The 23121-nt window shown below is 49.9% G+C and overlaps 1 protein-coding gene across 1 annotated transcript in view; it reads right to left on the minus strand.

The window, feature by feature from the left end:
* Positions 1 to 1966: 1966 nt before the first annotated feature.
* The window catches only part of ENPP6 (ectonucleotide pyrophosphatase/phosphodiesterase 6), a 76055-nt gene continuing 54900 nt past the window's right edge, over positions 1967 to 23121 (minus strand). The window contains exons 4-8 of the mRNA XM_037526495.2: positions 20705 to 20846; positions 19787 to 19966; positions 15881 to 16018; positions 8233 to 8356; positions 1967 to 3899 (exon numbers count right to left, since the gene is read on the minus strand). Coding sequence (XP_037382392.1) covers positions 3694 to 3899; positions 8233 to 8356; positions 15881 to 16018; positions 19787 to 19966; positions 20705 to 20846 — 790 coding nt within the window. The 3' untranslated portion in view covers positions 1967 to 3693. The remainder of the gene's footprint in view (positions 3900 to 8232; positions 8357 to 15880; positions 16019 to 19786; positions 19967 to 20704; positions 20847 to 23121) is intronic.

The following is a 23121-nucleotide window of genomic DNA, read 5'->3' on the forward strand; positions in this document are numbered from 1 at the left end:
TTCTGTCTCTTCCAGTCTGAACCTTCTCTGGAGGGACCCATTCCACACAAGGCAAGTTGTTCCCATGACAGCTCAGAACTCAAATTATTATATTACATGGACCATTATTGGAAAATAAAAAGGATGAAGTACTGACTCAAGCTGTCACCTTGAAAATACTCTGCTGAGGGGAAGAAGGTGGTGCACAAAGACCACAGTCTGATTCTATATCCCAAAGAGGCAGACGTGTAGACAGAGAGTGTAGTTTGGTGACTGCCTGGAGGTGGTGCTGGGAAGATGTAGGGAGAAGCTGCTCGTGTACTAATGGGGATGGTGTCCTTTCTGGGGTGATGAAAATGTTCTAAAATTGATTATGGTGATGGTTACACAGCCCTGTGACTGTGTAAAGCCATGAACTGTTCACTGCGTTTAAACGGATGGTGTGGTGTGTGTGAGGCTGAAATCTTCATAATGTTGTTATATTTGTTTAAAGTAAATATGCTTACTTTATATTTTAAATCCAGTCTCCTTCCCTGCATCCCCGCCCCTGCACCCCCAAGCCTCCTTCCTTAAGTTTATCAGCTTGGGATGGAATATGTTTAGTTCATGAAATCAGCGATGACTATATTGTCAGTTGGGTGATGTGAGAAGATCGTAAGCTCAGTGGGAAAAGTTCATTTCACTTGAGGAGTTACAGACAGAGAGAGGGAATACAGAGGTGTAAACAAGCCTCCTTAATGATATTCTTTTTCATTCAACAAGTAGATAGGGGCATTCATGAAACATTTGAGGCACTGCACTGGGTGCAGTGATTTCCATGCTACGCTCATGATTTCCATGCTACGCAAACGCCTATGCTCTGCAGCACATAGCTGAGACCAAGCTTCAAATGTGTTGCCTGTCTGCGAAGGATACCACCTCCCTTCCTTCCAACAAGCAGTTTATAAGAGCTGGCATTGGTCTATCACAAATTGCTTAAAAAGATCGAACATACAATCATATTTGGAACTCGCTTGATATTTACAGAAATGCAAAAACACTTTCTTAGAAAATTCATAAAATCCGATAGCAGCACTGGGCATCTTAGACCCACAGGGGGTGGATGTGGAGAGGCCAAGGTTGCCTCTCTCAGATCCTCTTCCACCCCTGGGTCTCGCACATATGCTTTGGTATAAGGGTAGCTGGGAGCTTGTCCCAGGTGGGACACATAGGCAGTGCCAGCAAAGGGCTGCTGGAGAAACTGGCTAATTGTGACGTAGCTGTCAGGGGACTCAGGTTAACCAGGGTCAAATCAGAACTCATTTCTCTGAGAGCGAACCCAACCCCCAGGACAGGATGACCCCAAAGTGTACTCTGATACTGCACCTCGATTCCCTGAGAACCTACATCTCTGGAAGTGGGCAGATGACAATCAATGGTCTTGGAAAGTTTGCAAACTTAAGTTATTCTAGAACAGAATGCAGATCTCACATGGGGTTCCAAGGGCCCTTTAAAAATAAGGAATTGGGACTTTAGCATTCAGGAGCTTGTAGGCTAGAAAGAATTCCTGGGGCCTCTCCTAGTACTTAAGTTTTCTGAATTTAATTGAACTGGATTCTGGAGATTAGGCTTATGAACTGAGAAAGCAGCCATTCAGCTCATCTTCAAGAGTGTTCCTTTCATTCATCGTCAGTATTTGCAGGTCAACCCATGGATCTTTTTCCTGGAATCAGAGTGAAGTAGTCAAAAAAATCCAGGAGGAAAGGTGTCCTAACAGATTTTTCTGCTATGAGACAAATCACATTTAAAGAAAGACTATTCCTGGAGAAAATAATGTGATTTTAAACAAAAATCAAAGGAAAAATTAAATAGTTGCTAAACTGCATGCATTGTTTTATGCCCAGGGTTGGTTTTTTTTTTTTATTCAGTCCCTGAATTTGCTTTATTATTTAGCAAATTTCATGATTCCAAAAGAATCTTATCTATTTAGGATTATTGATTGAGTAACTTACACATTGTCAGGCAAATACTGAAATTTTATTATGTAACTTGATTTTCAGGATGAAGGAGGGACAAGGGTAGAACAGAGCAGGAAAGACAAATGAGACCTGGGTGCAGACACCCCCCTGGGTCCTGGTGCTCCACTTTTAACTTAATCACTTGGGTAGCTCTGAGGGAGGCAGGTGGGCTCGACAATTCACCAGCACACTGTCCACCGGGGAGAAGGGACACTCTGAGTAAGAGGCGCCTGCTTCAGCAGCAGAGCCGGGGAGCGAACGCTCTCTCTTGTTCAGCCAGGCAACACGGGCTGCTTTGCCTCCTTTCCAGTTCATTCCATGGTTTGCTGGCACTTTGAACACATATTACATAAATCTTTAGAAGTTTTTCGTGAAGATAAATTCAGTACTTTTAAGCAGTTATCCTTTGTTCTCATGAAGCCAGGCACAGGGGACCCCCAGCCTCCTTGAACCAGGCGATGACTCGCTTCTCAAGGGGACACCATCCGAGGTCTCAGCAGGCTGGGCCTGGGTGTTGTCTGTCCTGATGGACAGTCTCACTTATGGATGTTCCTCATTCGCTGTGGCAGCACAATCCCAGGCGCACATGCCCTTGTCTCGTAGCCTGTGGCTAGATATGGGGCTCTGGTGGCTTAAAAATGCAGCTATCCCTTGTTTTACCACAAGATCTCGTACAGCGAACATAGCAGATGAACCGAAAACATTTCAAGGGCTCATGACTCTTCTCAAGGGTTTCAAAGATGTGGGCCCCAGCGGGTGCTCCATGAGCAGCCTGTTTGCGAGCCACATGGCCAGCTGAGTGGTGACAGGGAATCATCCCCTTTTCTCCATTCCCATCCTCCTTTTGCCATTTTCTTTGGAGTTCTGGGTCACTCGGGGACTCCCTTTGCTGTCACTTTAAACAAGCCTGGCTTCAGGACTCTGGGGACACAGGACGAAGGCTTTGTGCATCCCCATTCCCAACACGGGGCTGAGGTGTCTGTGGCTATGTCCAGATTCTCACGGCAAGGCCTCCCTTCCCCAGCCTGTGATGGCTTGTCTGTCGCTCCTGTCTACATTCCACGTGGGGACCCAGAGGGGACAGTCTTGGGTAAGCTGGCCATATGTCAATCCAGCCCCAACGTGCGGGGCCTGCTCTGAGCAAGGCTTCCCAAGCTGTGCTAAATCTTACAGAATCTCCAGCTACGTCAGCTTTTCTGCCCCTTAAGGCAAGGAAGGAAGTTTGCTGCACACGGCAGACTTCGGGAGAAACCCGTGTCTTCCCCTTGTTCTGTGAGGTCTCCAGCCCTTTGTGATTTTGACTGGTTGGTGATCTAAGCTAAGGCCCATCCTCACTGGACTCTGGAAGGATGAAGAGACTCGGCCAGCCGGAGCACCGCTGAGCGACAGCAGCTGTTGCTGCCCCTCCGTGTCTGGGGACAGGGAGAGCAGCCAGGACGGTGGCCTCAGACCCAGAGGTGGCTGCTGGGTGTGGACAGAGAAGACAAGGGCCCCCTAGAGAAAACTAGTGCCAGCCTCTTCCTTACCTCCAGGAAAAAAGACTTGGGTTTTTCTCTTCTCAAAGAAGTAGGACTTCATGTATAGAATCATAAAAGAATAATATATTTACAATTTTATGACCTTGATTGTGTTAATGAAGCTATTCAAATTTCAAATGGACAATGCAGCCACCCCACTCTGGGGGACACACTTGGCTGAGTGGGGTCAACAGGAGGGGCTACACCAAGAACCACAGGAGAAGCAAGGCCAGCAGACAGCTGTGGGGGGCGCCGGCTGGGGCCGAGCTGGCCTGGCCCTTCAGCATGCACTGCACTCTGGACCAGGAGCCGTTGTTGGGCAGGGGCGAGACGCCGGCCACGTTGCACATGACATTGTAGACATCCACGGATCTGATCGGAGCAGCTCTGAAGTTGGATTTGAAATCTGAAAGGGAAAGGCAAGCAAGTTGTCACTCTCACCCCAGGCAGAAAAGGGCTGAGTCACTATATGGGGGGATTAGCTTGGGCTCCAGACAGCCTTGGGATGGGACACTCAGCCTTCTGGGAGGCGGGGCCAATCAAGGGCAACCCTGGGACTGGAGTATCAGCCTTCTGGGGGCTGGCCAGTGAAGGGCACCCTTGGGAGAGTACCGGCGAGCTACCAGCTATAAAGGCAGTAGTGCTGATGACTCGAGGAGGTGACGTTCTTTCAAAGACAAATCAACACTGTCTTTGTGTATTGCCGTGTTCCCTTTGTGACAACAGAGCTTTCCAGAAGGACCACCCGACAATGCTCATTTCTGCAGAGCCCTGAAGAGCTGGTGGTCACAAAGTTTGGCTGTTTGACTGGGCTCCCCCAAACACAATTAAACGGTATCTTCCAGAACCCCTATCTTCAGGGACCGGTTAGCCAGCCTGCCGGTTCCCCTGCGGGTGACCCGCAGCAACTCGGGAACGTTTCTCCATTTTCCTTGCACACTGAGGCCCCAGGGCTTGGTGAAGTTGAAACTGTAGTGTTTCCTTGCTGGCTAACTCACGACAACCCGGATGGTGTCCTAAATGCGCCTAGATCAACGGGGCACTGGGAGCTGATCCCTGGCCAGTGAGCTACTTAGCTCCCTGGGAAGTAAGCATTGTTGCCGTTGGGAGCCAAGAGAAGGCTGGGAAATCAGTGAAAGACACTCAGCTCTAGGCTGGAATAGAAAGGAAAGAGAGGGTGACAAGTGAGGGCCTGGAAGGAGGGGTTTCTACCCAGACCATACCTCCCCCTGCTCAGCAGGAGACAGATAAGTTGCTGAAGGCCAAGCAACTATCTGTTTCGGTGCAAACTCAAGAGTTTACCATGCCGCATCCACAGCTTCCAACAAAATACTCACAGCTACATTAGGGTTGAATTTAAGAAAGAGATTTCTCCATCAATAAAGGCCTGTACATGTGCTTTTAGTCCAGCTAAGATTTTTAAAGGAAATAGGTTGTTTGGGAGGCTGTCGAGCCAAGTTTTCTGTTTTCTTAGAAAACAGCTGTATAATTGCTTTGCTAAAAGGATTGTATAAACTTTATTTAAAAAGCAAACACCGACAGCAACATAACCCAGAAGTGCCAACACTCTATTCGGCTCTTATATTAACCCTGAAATTATAAATACAGAAGGGAGTTACAGAAAACTCTGCCACGGTGTTAGATCTGGGGCAACTTCCCAAATGATGGGTGTTGCTACTTCTGGAGAATTTGATTTTAGGATAAAGAGGCTCATGGACTCTGCAACCAGCCTGCAGCGCTTATTAGCTGGACAACCTCAAGAAACTGGCAAGGAAAATGGTCCCAAGGTTCTAGTTCCAGGCAAGCCGTGATTAGTAATAAACACACAGAATAAGTGCCCAGTGAAGAGCAAACTACAGATTGGAAATATACACCCTGTAAATTATTTGGCGGGGTCCCCTGTTTTGGGAGGATAATTAGAGTTAGCATCACCTCAGGGTAAGAACTAGTTTTAAAAAAATCAAGAGGAGAAGGGAGATGCCTGCAAAATGCCAGCCCTTCTTACTAGCAAGGCAGTTTACAGTGAGGTGAGGTGGGTGGTTTTTCTTCCCTAAAGAAGAATCATCCACAGCCTGAGAAGTCAAAGGCTGTCCCAAAGATGCTGGAAGCATCTCCTCTCATCCATCTGGCTTGACATGGGCATGGATGTCAAGTCCCAGGGTAGATCATGCCAGAATGGCTGTGATGTGTGTGGCTGGGGGTTGGGGGGGTGGATTAAGAGGGTGTCACAGACAATTGCAGACCTTCCCCAGCCTCATCCACTTCTTGAACACTTGGCAGGAAAAACAGATTAAGCGCTTATGACAAAAATGCTAGAAAAGATGTTTTTCCATCAAAAGTGCAAAATCCAACCCTGGGTCAGCAGGAAGGGTAACTGACCTTCCTTTCCCGTTGCATCTAGTTCAAGACTTTCTATTCTGCAGGGCTGGGACTGTGGGCCCAATGCAGAAATAGATGATCCAGACTGCAGCGAGCACTTCTAGAAAATTCCTGAATAGCAAAACAATACATAATCCAATTTGAGAGGTCCCGGGCATGTTCTGCCAGCTCAATAAGAGATTCCCACCAAATTGGAAATTCAAATTATTTCCATGGGTTTAAAATTTGGGAGCTATTAAATCATTTCTCCTAGAGAGAGAAGGTTCCATGGACTCTGGTGGTGTGGCCACTGCAGATGGCTCTCCAGGGAGGCTGGCTAGCTGGCAGGCCGCACGCTGCATCACAGCCCTGCTGCCTTATCTTGAATGTGGAATTCTCCAGGGCACAATTAGGTGGTTGAAATTAGAATCTGGGATTAACCAGAGCAAGGCCATCTTCTAGAATGATTTTCTCTTTGTTGGCCCAGACCGACTGGCTTTGAAAACTGTTTGCGGGGTTTGGAGCGGTAGCCACAGATGCCAGCTTTCCCCCATAGCGAGATGCACACACAGCTAATCAGGAGGGCACACCTTTATCTCCGAGCACAGCTAGATGGCTACCAGTAGCCATGGTAGCCATGGCCTCTCTCTTAAATTTTCTTCTGAGCAAAGCTGTTCAATCTTTTATGAGAACTGGAGCCAGCAACCGGATGGTTTGCGGGAGCCTCTCAAGGCTGGTCTGCCTGGAAACATTTTTGCAATTAGCCCAGTCTATTTCCATGCCGGCTCATCTTTCTGTCTATAAAAGAGTTAGGCTTTGAGTTTTAAGGGAGCATTGGTTTAAGAGAGGCCTTCTTTCATGGACAGTATCTCCCTGCTGAATTTAACATTAAACTGCTGCAGCTTTGGGTATTTTGTTTAAAAATGTTGGATTAAGGCTAGACTGGCTTCTGCCTGAGACTGTGGCTCATAAACTCTCCTTCAACTGACAACTGTTTTGCATTCATGACCATATTTCTCTCTTCTGGGGAAGGAGGAGGCAATGCTTTTGAAGGAAAGCCCTGCTGTCTAGCGTTCTCCTCAAGAAAGCCACACCAAATGGATCTAGCAGTGGACCTCAACGAAGTCCCCAAAGCTCCACCCTTAACTCTTTGGCTTTGAGTATCTCACCCAGAGCCTGGCTGCAGTGGGCACTGACAGCTATTCCTGGTTGATGGCAGCATGCCTGGTACCCTCTGAGCTCTCTCAGGTCACGAATCCAGTTTGTCGCTATGCACATTTGCTGCTACTGGCTCTGTGCTTACTTCAGGACAGGGAACCCTGGTCACGTGTGGGAAGGGATTTGACTCAACGTGTTCCCTGAGCTCAGATTCCCTTTGGCATCTGTGAGGGTGTCGAAATTGACACCTTGTAGTCTCAGCAGCTGTTCAGTGGTGAGTGACATATATATTTGTCTTATTTCATCGAGGAAAAGAGCAGACGTTCTGGGCCTGACCTCTAATTTGAGAGGAAGTATGGACCTACAGAGCAAAATGTTTGGAACGACATCCAGAAGAAGATGTTTGGAATATGTCTGTGAGGAGGAGCTCATTGTATTTATTAAGGAGGACAGACAGTGGTGAGAAAGAGAGTTCAAAGCCAGCTGAGAGTTGATGGCACTCCGCACCCCCCCCCCGTTTTTTTGAAGAAGAGAGTGTTCAGATAATAGCATGAACTTCAGAGTGTTTGATAAACTCTTCCAAAATGTGAATTTACAGTGATTTACTAATTATGGCAAATAGCCAAATAGATCCTCTCCAAGTCGCCTCTCTTCCAGAAATTACTCTGGTCCAGGAAGGCTTTCATCCAAGGCATCGCTAGTCATTCTGGCTCATTCTCAAAGACACCCTCCAGGTCATTTCCTAGCCTGCCCTTACAGCATCCCAGCTTCTGGGTGGACCCTGACCTGAAAGACCCCCCAGGGGTGGGCCCTGCAGACAGAAAGGAACAGGGAAGAGCCGACCCTTCAAACCACCGTGTCAACCTCGGGACACAGCTGTCTGCAACCTGGTGTCTGATCAGCTTTCCTGGACACCAGATAGCTGTGAAATAACGTTTTGATGAATTCGGTGAAAAAATGAATTGCAAACATGTGGAATACATTTTCTTCACGGCACTCAAGAAATTTACAAGGAAAAGTATTTGGTCACATTTGCCAAACCCAAGAAGCATTTGAAAGGAAGCCAGCAAAAGACATCTCACGGAGACCGGCTGGGCTGGCTCAGCTTGGCTCATAAAGAGGGTCCATAAAGAAATCAGGGCAGCCGCGCTGGCCCCTCGGCCCTATTGGACCCGCGGCCCTGGGGATGGACGACGGCGGCGCCTTGGCCGCTCCTTGCCTACCGGGTCCGAAGGCCAGGAAGATGCCCCGCATGTCCATGAGCTCGTTGTCATAGCCGTGCCAGCCGTGCTGCCAGCCTTCCCGCTTGCCCGTGCTGTTCATCCAGAACGGCAGCGTCTCTCGCGTCTGAAAACCAGCAGGACAACGACGTTACGCTGAGCAGGGCCGTCGTGCCGAGAGCGCGCGCACCCAGGCGAGGGCTTCCTTCTCGGCACCCCCGACCCCGTCACCAGCCACGGCCGGATGGCTTCCAACTCGAGGTAGCCCAGACCTTTGGGGCAGCCCACTACATGGCTGTTTCCCACGCGAGCGGAACTGTGGCTCCATCCATTCCACAGCCGCTGAATACAGCAGGCGAGGGACAAGGATGGTAAAGGCGTCTGTGGTATAATAAAAATTAGACTTGGCCTTTGCTCCTGGCTCCGGGCGCAGGACTCCCGACACCTGGCAGGCATGTCTTGGTTATTCCCAAGCAGCCCCTGTTCCCCAAATCTGAGTTTATGCTAATGAGATGACTCCTAGGGGCTGGGGTGACTAGAGAGCTTCAGGATGGGGCATGGGGACTCACCCCAGGGAGCAAGCTCATGCTGAGGGGGTTGGAACATTCAGCCTCGCCCTCTGATGGCCTGGGGGGCACCAGACAGGGGACTCGGCCACATGGCCAGCGAGTTCCTCACTCCTGCCTGCACCACGAGGCCGTATAAAACTCTGAAACAACACCCCTCCCCTCCAGGGTGATGTGTGGGGAGGGGCTGCTCCCCACGAGAGCCAGGAAGCTCTGCGACCCTCTGTGCTCGCTCTGCCCCGCGTCCCTCCTCGGGCCTCTTCCAGAGCCTTCTCAGCAGACTCCTGTCAGGGGTGCTTTGCTGCTCTGTGACCCCGCCAGGGAATTCCCAAACCTGATGGGGAAGTCATGAGGAGCCTCAAATTTGTAGCCAAGTCGAACACAGCGCTGGTAGCCAGAGGGCCCGAATTTGTGGCTGAGGCGTGAAGGGGGCAACCTCGTGGGACCGCCGAGTCTGCCGCGTGTGGGGTGAGCCCGGGGGGGGGCAGGAAGTCAGAGAACTGCGTTGGTGGTCACCCCCAAGCGCTGCTGGAAGCAGCTCTAACCGAGTCCCCATTTTCTACAAGGGCGCCCTCCCGCCCCACCCTTGGGAGCAGCTCCATAAACACTCAGTCCCTCTCCTCCACTTAGTCAAACACTTGACGATGGCGTCCGTGTTCTTAGCGGGGCTGCTCACTCTGCATTTCCTTTGGTCTCCATTCCAGACCTATCACTTCTTTCCTTAGGAGTGGAGCGAATTCTTTCAGATTTCAAGACCCACTTGCAAGACAAAGGCCCAAGACAGCTGTGTGAGTCCTGAGGCGGCTGCCGCCAGCTGGACTCAGCCCCGGTCCTTCCCTGCAGACTAGCCGTTCATTCTGGGTGTTTCTGGCTCTGCGGGGCTTAACGGGATGCATGTTTCAGTGCAGGAGGTGGTGACTGGTGAGTGGAGATATCTAAGCCCCGCAATGTGTGTGACATCAAGGCTCAGAGTCCTTCGTGTCCCCCAGCCCAGTGGGGCCACAGTCACCAAGAGCCACACGCCGTCCACTCAACGGCACAGCCTGCCAGCAAGGAGCACAGTATTCACCCACTTTGTTGCCAGGAGCGAAGGCCCAGAGGTTAAGTGAGACTCATAAAGTCACACAGGTCTTGGAGGCAAGGCCGGGCTGGATACCCCGGGGGTCTGTCCTGTCTCCCTTTCCTTGTGTGTCTTTGGCCAATACACAGCCAGAGGTCACGGCTATGCTCCTGCTGAGCCTGGACAGCAAGGTCATCACCTTATCACCAAGTGCTGGCGAGTCACACCATAAAGAGATTGAGGTGTTGATTTGGAGATGGGCTCTGCCCCAGTTGGCTACTTTTGAGTTGCATGGTCCCTGGCAAGTTTCCTAACCGCTTTGAGCTACTTAATTCCTGCCTCTCGGAGTTCTTGGGGGATGCAGGACTGTGTGCCCAGGGCTGACACACAAGGGCTGCTCAACACATGGCTGGGTCCACTCCCCCCGATGTCCAGGGTGCCCCAGCCAGCAGACATGGTCACAGGGAGTCTCCTGTGCTCCCTTGACTGCCACTGCACCTTGCACCCCGATCACACCCCACCCCAGTGCTCCCTGACACTGCTGCTTCCAGAAGGTGCTGCATCCCCCTCCCCCAGTTTCCTGGACTCCCATCACCCCTCAACCCCTCTCCATCCATAACTTGTATTTTTCCATAGAGCTGTTTGCATCTGTAACGTGTTATCCTTCTTTGCTCTGTATCCGCCTCTGGTGACGGCCACGACACATCCCAATATAGCTGCATCAGCTACTTGAATGTGTTGCTTCCCCTCGTGCCGTCTACAAGCCAGCGATTCCTGAAGCGCCAGGTAGAACATCTTGTTATGAAGACTTTACAAACCTGAGAACACGTGTCCCATGACACAGGGACAGGTGAAAGGCGAGGGAGGCTCACGGCTGACAGCCAGCGGGCCCTGGAGCTAGCTGGGGCCGTCTGATGGCAGGTAAACCCACCGGCTTTTATGAAAAGGACAGTGGCTCCAGCGAAACAACTGTTCTGGTGCATTTGAAAAAGGGGGAATGAACAGGCTGCTTGTGTGCAGCGCCAGCTGTTGTGTGTGTCTGTGCTGGAGCGGGTCACGGTGTGGATGCACAACCCATGGGACTTAAAATGGCGCACGGTCTCCTGGCCCTTCTATTTCCCAGTGGCTGTCACTGTCTTCCTTCCTACCGACGTGATCCTCCCCGAAGAGGAAGATCCTCTCTTTGGCCCATAACCCTCCCTTCAACCACTGTGTGCATAATCCTTCTGGGCCAGTGTCCCCCCTCCTTCTCTCGGGGAGGCGTCACGCCAGCTCCCAGGGCGAGGGGACACAGACGAAGCGCAGGCTCTGTGAGCTGCTGTCTGCTCGTTTCACCTTCACTGAGAGCCGCTAGTGCAACCAAACGACTCCTGGTAGCCAACATTATGTGCATCATTTCTCCACTCAGTTCATATATAATTCTGTCATCAACATTCATTTGGGGGTGATTCATGTTGGAGAGAAATGTAAGTGTGTCCTTAAAATCAACAGAACAATACTTGCAGAAAATACACACATAAATAAAGAAAAAATACGTGAGCCATTGCCAAGGGGTGCGAGGGGCCTACTAAAGCAGGCCTCTACTTTATCCTCCGAGGGCATGGCTGTGACGGACCTCCGTGGGCCCCCCGAAAAGCCAATAAACTTCTGACATCATCTCAGGCTGGAGAAGGCACCCAGTCATGTCTGAGGCTGGGGTGGCTTCAATTAAAACTGCGGAGGTGACAACAGTGCGGCTGGCGCTGGTGGTTTGGCTGCTAGAGTTAAGGCGGGTTGAGCTGTGGCTCCTATTACTGAGGATCATGGCTCCTCAGATTTTGTGGCAATGCTCCTCCAAATTCTCCTCCAAGGAGCCTTTCTGCTGGCATGTGTCCTGGGAGCCCTGGGGGTGGTGGTTGTGAACCTCAGATGTGTGTTCGCCACCAGCCACTGCAGAGAGACGCGGGCTCCTGGCCTCTCTCTCTTAGAAGGCCGCCTCGTTCTCCAACAGGATTTAATTGCTCAGGCCGCAGGTCCTGGTCTGACCCTGGGAAGCCCCTGGCCACACGGTCTGACCCTTGAAAAGGAAAATGCCAGAGAGATGCTTTGGTGTGGAGGTGTGCTGGAGGAGCGCCCTCCATGAATGGGGTTTCCTTATTTTCCTTTTCCAGATTTGCATTTTCTGGTTTGCCAGGGGTGAGGTGGCTAAGGTTGTGCTTGCTGACAGCCACGCAAGTGGCCCTAATTACCGCCGGAGAGCAGGCTGCCTCCAGCACGCAACATCCCACTTTCTGAAGCTGGCCAGTGGCTCTGGAGCAGCCACGACAGCTCAGCCATGTTTTCCAGATTGTCTTGATTTCCCCAAATATTTAGGCTCTGGGTGGCCTAAGTGCCATTCAACCACAGGCCTTAGAATGGAGCCTGGCATTTCATGGCCTTTGCTGGTTTTCTAAATAGGTCTTTTCAACTGAGGAAAATGTAGGCCTCCCTTAGAAGCTTGCATGTAAATCTGCTGCATTTCTCTGAACTCAGATAGGAGTTTGGAAGATCAACCAGGAAACACTGATTCACTGTCCCTCGCCAGGGCATGACTTTCCCCCCGCTGGAGCATGGTGGCAGGCGGTGCACATGGTCCAGGAGAGGACCCGGACTGTGTCCACTCTGGACTCCACTGTGGGGAGGTCAAGCAGGAGACTGCCTTGCATGGCTTCAACTCCTTTACTCCATGAAAACTCTTCTGGGGCTACTAAACTTCAGCCAAATGCCTGATTAACATACCTTTCAGTCAATATACTCACTATTTTACAAGCCTACAGAGTGATCAACCTGTGATAAGTAACCAAGAATCAACTCTCTATTTATGAATTCATTCAGTCACAAATGGGAACCAAGCGATATCCAATCGTGGACCTCAATTTCTCAGGCCTGGACAATTCCACTGGAGCTGCCATGGACCAGGTTTCACGGAGGAAAACAAAGGTCAAGATGCCACAGACCTGCCCTCAAGGAGCTTGTACTCCAGGCAGAGAAAGCACAAAAGCAGACAAACAAATATGGCAGCAAGGAAATGATTCAGGTTTTTATGAGGATTCGAAGATGGCGGCAGTTGGGAGTTGGGTGTTTCAAGGACAAGATGGCATTTGAGTTGGGTGTAAATGACAGGTGGGGCTTGTGGAGGAGACTGTATTCTGGGGATACTGCTCTTTATTGGGTTCTCTGGTGTTTGCAGCCCACTGAGTTCCAGACCCTGTGGGGGCAGGAGAACGTGGAGCTTGTAGGGACAGCAGTTACTCCTTCCCACCCACTTAAGTCCCAGCACTTCACGCTCACCTTGGAACATTCATTTTCACAATTGTGATAATTTTGGCTCATGTATGTGCAAATCACTCATGTTGACAGAAGGAAAAGGGAGGGCTGGAGGTTCAGAAGAGCAAGGGCAGCAAAGTGAGCGGCTGGCCACTAGAGCAAGAAGAACATTCATGGCTGTCACGTAAGAGCCTGTTTCTGCTCGTGGGCAGGAGGTGGGACTTGTCTCTGGGCCCCTCAGGAATCAGTAGTGTGAGTCTCAAACATGAAACCAGAGATGTATGGGACCTTGTGGTGGAAGACCTGGAGGTTCTTTGTGGAACTGGACCTCTGGGGGCTTCCTGGCCACCTTAGGTTCCAATTCTAGCTGTGTCATTGCTTTGGAACCTTCAGGAAGGCATTTAACAGTGGGCAGCCAGAATGGGGGTAATGCCATCCACAATGCATGATCATACTTTCCCCTTTGTCTTGGCCACTAGGAAGCTCAGAACCAACTCTGTGTTCCCTTTGATGCTGCAGGATGTTTTTCTCAGGACTACTGATATCTGCACCATGGGGGCCCTGAGGAATCAAGAGTAATGGGGTGGGGGGACTTAATAAAGATCGCTGTTGTTACTAGGGTCGCCCAAAAGTTTAAGATATTTGTCTTGATAGAATTATTATCAGCAAGAGGTAAAATAACGTTATGTTCACATCACTGCGATTTTGGGAGAGGAATCACTCTAAATTGTCCACTGATCCAGGCGGGATAAATGGAGATGAGCTTACAGCGCCCGTTGCGACTACTCAGAGCTGTGCACGCTGGCTGTCTCTCTGCTCAGAGAGTTCACACTCATCTTTCAGAACTAACTAAATTTTCGACACCTTATTTATATCCTCTGATTTCTTTCTTTTTTAAAAAAAGTTCTCCGCTTCAAGAGTTCTTAAAATGACTTCAAATCTCCTTTTTGAAAGAATAGCATATTTTGAAAATGCTGTTCAAGTAACTGTCCATAGTTATATTCTTCCTTGTCGTTCTGCGGCTTCTCCCTCCTTCTTAAGCCAGGCAAAGACATACCGGGGAGCCTTTGCTAATTGACTTAGTTCTGATTTACTCCAACACAGATTAAATACGTGTGTGATACACGAAAAATCACACGCTATAATGTAATATGATATGATGTGACATAATATAATTTAGAATAGACACTGTATCTCAGACACCACATCGTATTCCACATAGTGGGAATTAACATATGGCTTCCCCTTCGGAACACCCTGGAACCTGCCAGTTTCCTGCAGGGGAGGTGGGACTAGGCCCCTCAGCAGAGGAGGAGGTAGATGCTGGGCGGTTGGGGGAGGCTGCTAAGGAGGCAGAGCTGGGGCTAGTGGAGGCCCAACCAGCCTGGTCACTGGCGTCGGCCAGTCGGGATGCTGGAGTTGGTGGTGGTCTTTGCTTTCCTCTTTCTGCCTTTTCTCTCATGTTCTAAGTGGCAGGCACCTTGTCTGCCTAATTCCCAGCTTTTGTCTTGACTGAGGCCCCCTGGCTGGCATTTAGGCTGGTTTCAGGTCTGAAGTGGGTCCTAGGCGGGAATCCACCAACCACACTGACTGAGGAGCTGACTGAGGAGACCGAAGAGGGTGTGTGCCAGTGCATTCTGGACAGACGTGGATCACGGCGCAGTTAAAGAAGCTTAAACTGTTTTAAGGGCTTCTCACTTACAGGGATTTCTTCCAAGTCCCTGCACCTAATTTTATATATTTATAAATCATAATGACGTATTATTTTCTTAAAGAAAGAGCTCCTTCTCTAAATTTTATAATCATCAGAATCCCACAAAACATTCCCCCCTCTGATTCTGGGATACCTATTTTGCTCCCTAATAAAAGTAGGGGCTCTCCAAGAAGCAGCCACGTCCTTCCTTCCTGCTCTGGGATGACATGAGGGGATGTGATGCCTGGGGTCGCAGCAGCCTTATTGTGACCCTGAGGTCTGGCAGGTTGGATACTGCTTTAGATCTTATGCTTTGTTGGTTTCCACCAACGACTCTCATGTGCCAACACCTGCCATCTTTCACCCGATCTATGTGCAGCCTACCTTCAAGCTCATATCTGCAGTAACCCATGCCCTCTCCAGGAACCGAATGCAAACAGCATGTAACAGATTTCCCTGTGTGGCGGGGGTCTTCTCACACCGGCTGGCTCACCACCAGGAGCTGGTAGAGAGCCTGGTGAACTGGGAGGAGGCAGGCCAGGAGGAGGCTGCTGCAGGCACTCAGGCATGAGGCAATTAGGGTTTGGACCCAAAATACAAAATAATTTGCTCTGTAAAATCAGGTTGGCAAGCCAGGGACCTGGATCTATGGAGTTTTGTTTGCCAAACATTTCTCTTAAAGGTGAAAGCAAAACTGAGCCTCCCCTTGCTTTTCATTGCCCTAAAGCAATTGCTTGGGTTCACAGTAATTGTTCCACTTTAAACTGAATAGGTTACATTGTAAGCCTGAGTAATTGAGTTAAGGCCGTTTGTTAAAATACAGCAAGTCTGGAGCCCTGAAGTCTAACAGAGATGCTGGTCTATAGTTTGTGTCTAGAAAGTCACCTGACCGAGACTTTTCATTCTCTCAGAAGGAAATCATGAAATGAATGATGTTTACGTGAAAACAAAATCTTTTCAGGGTAAATCAATACTAACTATTACTTCTCTTTAGACTGTTTGACAGAATTTGCATCATGAATGAATTGTCATATATTTGATAATTACCTCAGTTATGAACCATCCTTCATCTGCTACTAAGGTCAGAGGAGAGACAAATTTGCCTTTCTTGTAATAGAACCTGCTTGGTATGGTGTCTTTCTCGTAGACAGTCATGTGTTCCACTGAACTCAGTTTGCTATAGATCTGCAAAGAAAACCAAAAATATCAAGCCTGAGCACCTGAACCTCCCATATGTTATAATGCAATGTCATTTCAATTCCAAAAAAGAAAACAGGGATGTGTTTTTCTTAAGTACATGTGAATATTTATTAGACTTTATAAGATCAAAGAAAGAAATTACCAAACCCCCTGATAGATTTAACTACATGAAAATAACATGTAGTTGAATGTCTCTGTATGTCTCAGAGAACATTGGGCTTTACCTAGTAGGGCTGAAGCTCCACATACCCTGTGACCTCACCAGTTAACCCTGGAAACATAGTGAACCCCTCGTACATGTACCTCTGTAGACACATGGCTGGAAAGACACTGTGCACTAGAGCAGCCCACCTCCCCAGTAACAGTGGATAGAAAAATGAATCACAATGGGCTTCTAGGTGGAACACTATGTAGCAGAGAAGAGAGATAAATTGTAGTTCGAAGGAATACCTGGAAGAATCCCTGGGCTCTCAGATTTCTTTTTAAAATGCATGTCGTAGTGGAATACAAACAATAATATTCTCATTACATAAAGTGCTAATGAAAACAAAACTAAGGAATGTATATGGTCAAACTATAAGAGAATTACCAAAATAAAAACTCAAAATTTAGGGCAGTGGTTACCTCTGAGAGGGAAGTTTCCAGGTGGGGGCATCTGGTATGGTGTCCATCTGGTATGGACACAGGAGATACCACAGGTGGAGTGATGTCCTATTCTTAAACTTTCAGTGAATATAAGGTATCCCTTGTAACACTACACTTTACACCTTATACAGATTTCATAATAAATTTTTGGTATCGGGCCTCTCCTGGTGGCGCAGTGGTTGAGCGCTGGGATACAAAGCTGCCCGCAGCCTCTGTAGCGCCGGTTCTATAGCCGGCCACCGGCGAGGGTCCTACATGGCATGACAGACCTCTCCTGCTGCGCCCGCTGCTCCCCTCAGCATTGTACTTCGTCAGTCTGCCTGTTCTGCTCCCTGCTCTGGCTCTGGTGAACCCTCTCACCCTTCCGCGCTTCTGACTGTACCCAGTGTTTGTATAAATAAATAAATAAATCTTTAAAAAATAGACTTTTGGTATCTACTCAATCATTAAAGAACAAGATATAAAGATGTATTTATGTCAAACATAATAGGATAAAATTAACAGGCAAATGAGTCAATCTGCCTAATGTTCATTACCACCAGGTTCAAAGAAAGAAAATTGTTCTTTGACTTGACCCAGAGCACATCCACCTACGCTTGAATCTTAAATGTACTTGTAACTGTTTGCATTAATTACACTGCTAATTTCTTGCTGAGGATGTAAACTTTGTACATATTTCCAATATTTAGCAGCAGCTTACATGCTTATGGCTAAAATGAAAACCAACTGGCTAATGTTGACTTGTTGGTCGTTAGCCAAATCAGGCTTATTTTCCTAGGTAGAATGGAATATAAAAATTGAGCTTATCGGTGCGACACTGAAAAATAATTAGCATTTAAGCTATTTGGTGGAGGTTTCAGAAGGTGCGTGAGTTTGGTCGCCCATTTAAGAAAATCCATAGTTCCCGAGGAAAGCTGGTGCATTTGCAGATTTTGAGTAAGTGAAGAATCTGGTGGCACAGAACAGGACTCACACATCCTTGTGTCCGTCACATGACAAAGTGTCACCCAAACACAGCCCCCACGTTGGACTAATCTGCCAACTGCTCGAGGCAGCTTGCAAGCGCCTGACTTAAACATCGTGTTGGAGGATCTCTCAACTCCTCCGCATTCTGGAGACAGCGTGTCCCTAAGAGCCAAGCTGGAGACATGACGCTCTTGCTTGCCAGGAAAACAGCGCTGCTTTGCAAGAAGGCACTTACGGAAGGACCTGCCAATATGTGAAGTATTCTCCCTGATCCATATTTAGGGAGTCCATGGGGACGCTGTGAAAACACGTTCAGCACCTCCATTTCCTGACCGTGGGGCCTGAGGAAAAAGGGGGCCTCCAAGCTGCGGATGGGGTAAGGCTGGGCAGGTGCAGCGTGTTGGCCATGGTCAACCCAGGACAGAGAGATCTTAGATGCATAAATGAGAGAGGGCCGGGTGGAGAGGAAGGTCTCGCTCTCTCTGGGCCAAAGGTCTCGCCCTTTTCATCTCTCTTGCTCACCCTGGCCTGCTGGTGCTCCATACACACCAATAAGGAGGGTGGGTGGAGGAGGCCTATTCCCACCGCGCTTGGGGTTGGCACCTCCACAGATGATTTCTTATAACAGGTACCTGTAATTTCTTGTCAACTCAGGGTACTGAGTTTCTGCAGGGCAGTGGCTGTGGGAGCCGAGTGGGGACCCCACATCACCCTCTTGGGACAGCGCCCTTCCATGGTGATCAGCACACAGCAGACAGGTACATTGCGCTGGCAGTGAGACCAGCAGCTTCCACGTGCCTGGCAGCAGCCCAGGGGGCTGCGTATGATGGCATCTCCGCCAGCAAGGGCAGAGAAGGAGCAGTAGGGCCAGGGGACGGGGCTACCTGGTTACTACATGATGAGGGAGCTGGGATTTGTTTGTTATTAATGAAGTTCCATTGTTTCACATTCTTGTGAATATCTTGACAGCAAAGGATTTCTCGCCTTAGGGGTGGTCACTGTAGTGCCCCCAGCACCCAAGCACCCACAGTCTCTTTTCAAGGGTTGGTTTTAAAGTCTGTCTTTGTTTGACCCTTTGTCTGGTTTCTCCATATTCCACATATAAGTGACACGTATGTGTGATATTGTCACTATATTCCACATATAAGTGATAAATCCAGGATTTCTCTCTCTCCTTCTGGCTTCGTTCACATCATCCCTTCCAGAGCTGGGATTGGAACCCAAGCGTGCGGCTCCTGAGATAAGGACTTCAGTCACTACGCACAGGGCCTCAGTCTGTGCTCGCCCGTTCACTCTGGCTTCAGTTCTCTGATGAAACTGGATCAGGCTGGCAGCTTTTGGGGGGAGGAAAAGATGGGGGCGTGTGGTGGTGATGGACGGTGGCCAGGAGCTGGTGGTGGCCTGGTGTGATCTACACAGCTGCTGAGAGAGAAGCTGACACCTGAAACCTACCCAGTGTTGTAAAGGAATGTTACCTCAGTAAAAGGGAACAGAAAGAAAGAGCATTGCAGGTGAGCATCCAGTATTCCCAGATTGCCCTAGAAGTGCTGCATTTTGGTCAATAATTAAAAAAACCAAACAAACAGGGCCTCCCTGGTGGCGCAAGGGGTTAAGATCAAACCTATGAAGCTGTCCGCAGCCTCTGCAGCAAGAGCTCAATCCTCGGCCAGGGAGCTACCCACATGGCACAGCAGAACTCTTCTGACTTGCCCACTGCTCCCCTTAGCAGTGTATTTCAGTCAGTCTTCCTGTTTGGCTCCCCACTCTGTCTCTGGTGAATCCTCTCACCCCCTGCACCTCTGGCCTGTACCCCAGCTCTTGTATGCATAAATAAATCTTTTTAAAAAATCTAAAAAACCTATTAAGGATGAAACGTATAACATGCTAAATCCTGCATATCTTTGACCTCATTTAAATTCCACTAAAATCCAATGACCGCCCATTTTCAATGCCCACCAGAGGATGAACCACATGGCTGAGGGCAGACGAGTCCACTGCCTCTGGACTTGGAGCTCTGAATGTCAGTATTCAAGTTCCAGAACAAGCTAAAGCACAAAGTGGGGGTGAATGTGGACGGACGGAGAACCCCGCCTGCCCCGCGCCCTTCCAGCCACCCTTCAATCCCATCATGGCGCCTCTTGCCTCAGAGTGTTTCCCGGGTGCAGGCCACAGGCTCACAACTGGGCCTCGGTCCTTCACTTGCTGCAGGTCACTCAGGCTGATGTACTTGTTCAGCTCAATTACTTTGTCCATCCAGAAAATGTCAGTCATTCCATGGTCTGAGAAGATGATGACATTGAGGTCGTCCTGCAGCTCACGCTCCTGTGGGCAGACAGAAGTCAAAATGGTGCCAACATAGAGACGCGCTTGCACCAGGAGTCTTGGAGAGGGGTGACAGGCTGCGAGCTCTGGGAGGCAGAATGCGGTCTCCACTCTGAATGGAGTCGCCTGCCGTTCTGCCCTGATGAGACACAGCTCAGGAGCACCACAGCTCAGGAGCACCACAGCAACACTTGGGGTGGAGGAGCAGGGAGGAGAGAAGACTCCTGCGCCAGTTGTGCTGGAAATCATACCTACGGGCTCACAGCTAGGACGGTTCCCTCTCTGTCTTCAAGTTTGAGACACACTTGTGTGGTAACGTGGCAGTGATCACTCATACGCTTACCAGATGTGAAAAATAAAGCACTGGAAAATTTAAAGTAGGAAGAACTTGCATAAGATCTTTCCCTAATGTCATTAAAGTGTGGCAGGCTCAGGGACCAAACCTCAGTCTGGCTCCTGGGCCAAGCTGCTTACAGAATTAGCACGTTTGGTAAAGGATGGAGCCCTCTTTGCAGAAAATTCAGGCTTAACGATACAGACCTCCGTCATGTCAACCCCACCGGCCTGGATGTGGAAAAAAAAAGGGTCTTTTGGTTCCTGAAGAAAATAGACCCCAAAGCCTTCCACTGGCCTGGTCACTATCAACAGCAGGAAGGAAGCCGTGGAAGGGGTGACAGGCAAGAAGCAGAGAGTGGCAGGGAAGATGGTGAACACGTTTTAGATGCGTGCTTAGCTCACCCGGATCCACGCGGTCATGTACTTCAGGACGGTGTCCACAGCCTTCAGAGCGTCTTTCCTCTGGGGTGACGAAGGGCCATAGTGATGACCTTCCACGTCGATGCGCTCGTGGTAGATGGCTGCCAGGTCAGCCCGGCCACTCCTGGGGCGGGCAAGGGAGAGAGGCAGGGTTGACACAGTCCCTGCCCTCCCCAGCGCGCTCCCCTCTCAGCCAGTCCTCGGGGAAGGCATCAGCACCCCCGAGCCAAGCTGACGCCCTAAATGAAATAAGGCACATCTTCAAGGGAGAGAAGGTAAAGTGCACCAAGGCTGGACGCGACGCGGCGGAGAGCGTGCGATGTGTCCCTTCCTCGCCTCACGCCACAGCTCTGTTCGCCCTGGCCAGGGAGCTGGCAGGTGTGCTGACGAGCAGGCGCCAGTTCTCGTAGCGCTGCCCTCACCGCCCGCGGCCGTTGGAGATTAGAAAAGCAAGATGCGGTCCCTTACACCAGGGCTGTTGGACTCACGCTACTTGATTTTGGCAAGTCTCTAAATAAAGCACTAGGCTGGGTGTTGAACTGCCTGGCGAGAATAAGTACGAGCTTCACTCTGTGGACAACCTGGCGTGATACCTGCTGACACTCCTGGGACCTTGTTCTAGGGGGACACACGGGGTCTGCTCCAGGGTGTGAAGTCCAGTGGTGACTGCACTTCTGTGGACCCCAGGAAGACCCCTGTTCTGGCAAATCTCCCGCTCTTGGCCAGAGTGATGATGGTAAAAACCCACTTATTTAACCCTGGATTCTGGGCTGAGAGTGACCGGAACTAGTGGCATCACTTGGAGAAAGAGGCTTATGGAGGCAGGGAGCGAGGATGTTACTGCAATAATCTCCCCGCCTTCCCTGGGTGCGTCCACCCCAACCCCCCTCTTCCGCTCTAGCTTTGCCTATGACCTCCCTGCAAGACACCCAGACAGAACAAACATCATGATGATGATGATGTGGTGGTGCTCGTGCCCTGAGGCTCAGCGGGTGGCCCTCCTGGCCCACAGCACGCCAGATTCATTTCTGGGATAGGATTTCTCGCCCTGTACTGTACTGTCCATTTCGATGTCCTCCGGCTCTGCCTTGTAAGATCACTTGACCCTCGGGGGGTTCGCCCTCCCCTGGCTCTCAGCTGGAGCGCAGGCTTTGGTGAGGCGCTCTGTGCCTGCCGCACACTGGGGACTATTAGCAAGTGCTCAGTCAACAATAGTTACCCTGCGTCAGGCACCACGCTGAGGGCTTCTCCTATATTATCTTATTTAACCCTCACAGCAGCCCTGTTTGGCAGGAGCACAGGAGCTGAGCAGGCAGCTGATGCAGCTGCTGGCATCACTCAGCAAGTGGGAGGCGGAGCCGAGACCCAAACCCAGGTTGGCGCCTCCAACGTCCTGAGCACGACCCCGAACCTCCGAGAGAGCTCATGGGCCAAGTCCCCGGAATGGCATTCTCAGCCCACCTGCTCTTGCTGCAGTGGTTCTTTGAAGGATCCTCCACCCCCAGGAAACCCGGTAGAACAAGGTGTACCACTATGGTAAACAGCCTTCACAAAACTCAGATTAGCTTCATATTGTGCTAATTCACACAATATGTGACATGTGTGCACTTCCAGGGTGGGGTTTGTACGTGGGGAAAAATCCACAAACAAGGTTTCCCATGACGTCGAGGTTGAGGTCCTACATCGTAGACGCCTCACCTGAACGCAGCAGACACTAGCCTGGCTTCATTAGGCTGCTCGCCATATTGGCAAGGCACGGTGCCCTGTGGTCAGATGCCAGTTAAGCACCACAGATGGACCTGATGGCTTTGTGTCAGGAAGCTGTCAACCCAAACACCAGGAACAGTAGATTCGGGGTGTTTGCAATTCAGGGATTTATGCACGTGCGTTTTGTGAAAGGTTTCTATGCCGGCATTTCAGGGATTCTTTAGGGACTTGTGTCTTCAAGGGCTGAGAGCTCTTGCCTGTTTGGAGTTTAGCTGACAACTTCTTCGTGGCCAGCTGTTTTCCACATGGGTCTGGTCTCCCTCACAAGGCAGCTCATTTATAATGGAGTGGTTGAGCGAGGAGCGATGGTGGAAATGCCTGCAGCTGTTATTGGTCATTTATAGCTTTAAGGCGCAGGAATCAAGCCAGAAGGTCCTGTGGCCATTCACGCAGTTGAGTGAGAGTGCAAGGGGCCCCCAGCTGAGGGATTTGGGGACACCCAGTTACCCTTAGGTAACCCGAATCACCCTAGGATTCTTAGAGAAGAATTAGGGAGAGATGGAGGTCATTTAAAGGGTGGTTGAAATTGTTAATTGTTAAGAAAAATGACACAACACTTAGAAATAAGACCAAAAAATAATTGCCTCTTTTTCCACTGTCGCGTCGAGCAACGTTGACTACGCCTGCTGTTG

Source organism: Talpa occidentalis, unplaced genomic scaffold, assembly GCF_014898055.3.
Source record: "Talpa occidentalis isolate TD23 unplaced genomic scaffold, MPIMG_talOcc4v2.1 talOcc4.4, whole genome shotgun sequence".
Classification (NCBI taxonomy): domain Eukaryota; kingdom Metazoa; phylum Chordata; class Mammalia; order Eulipotyphla; family Talpidae; genus Talpa; species Talpa occidentalis.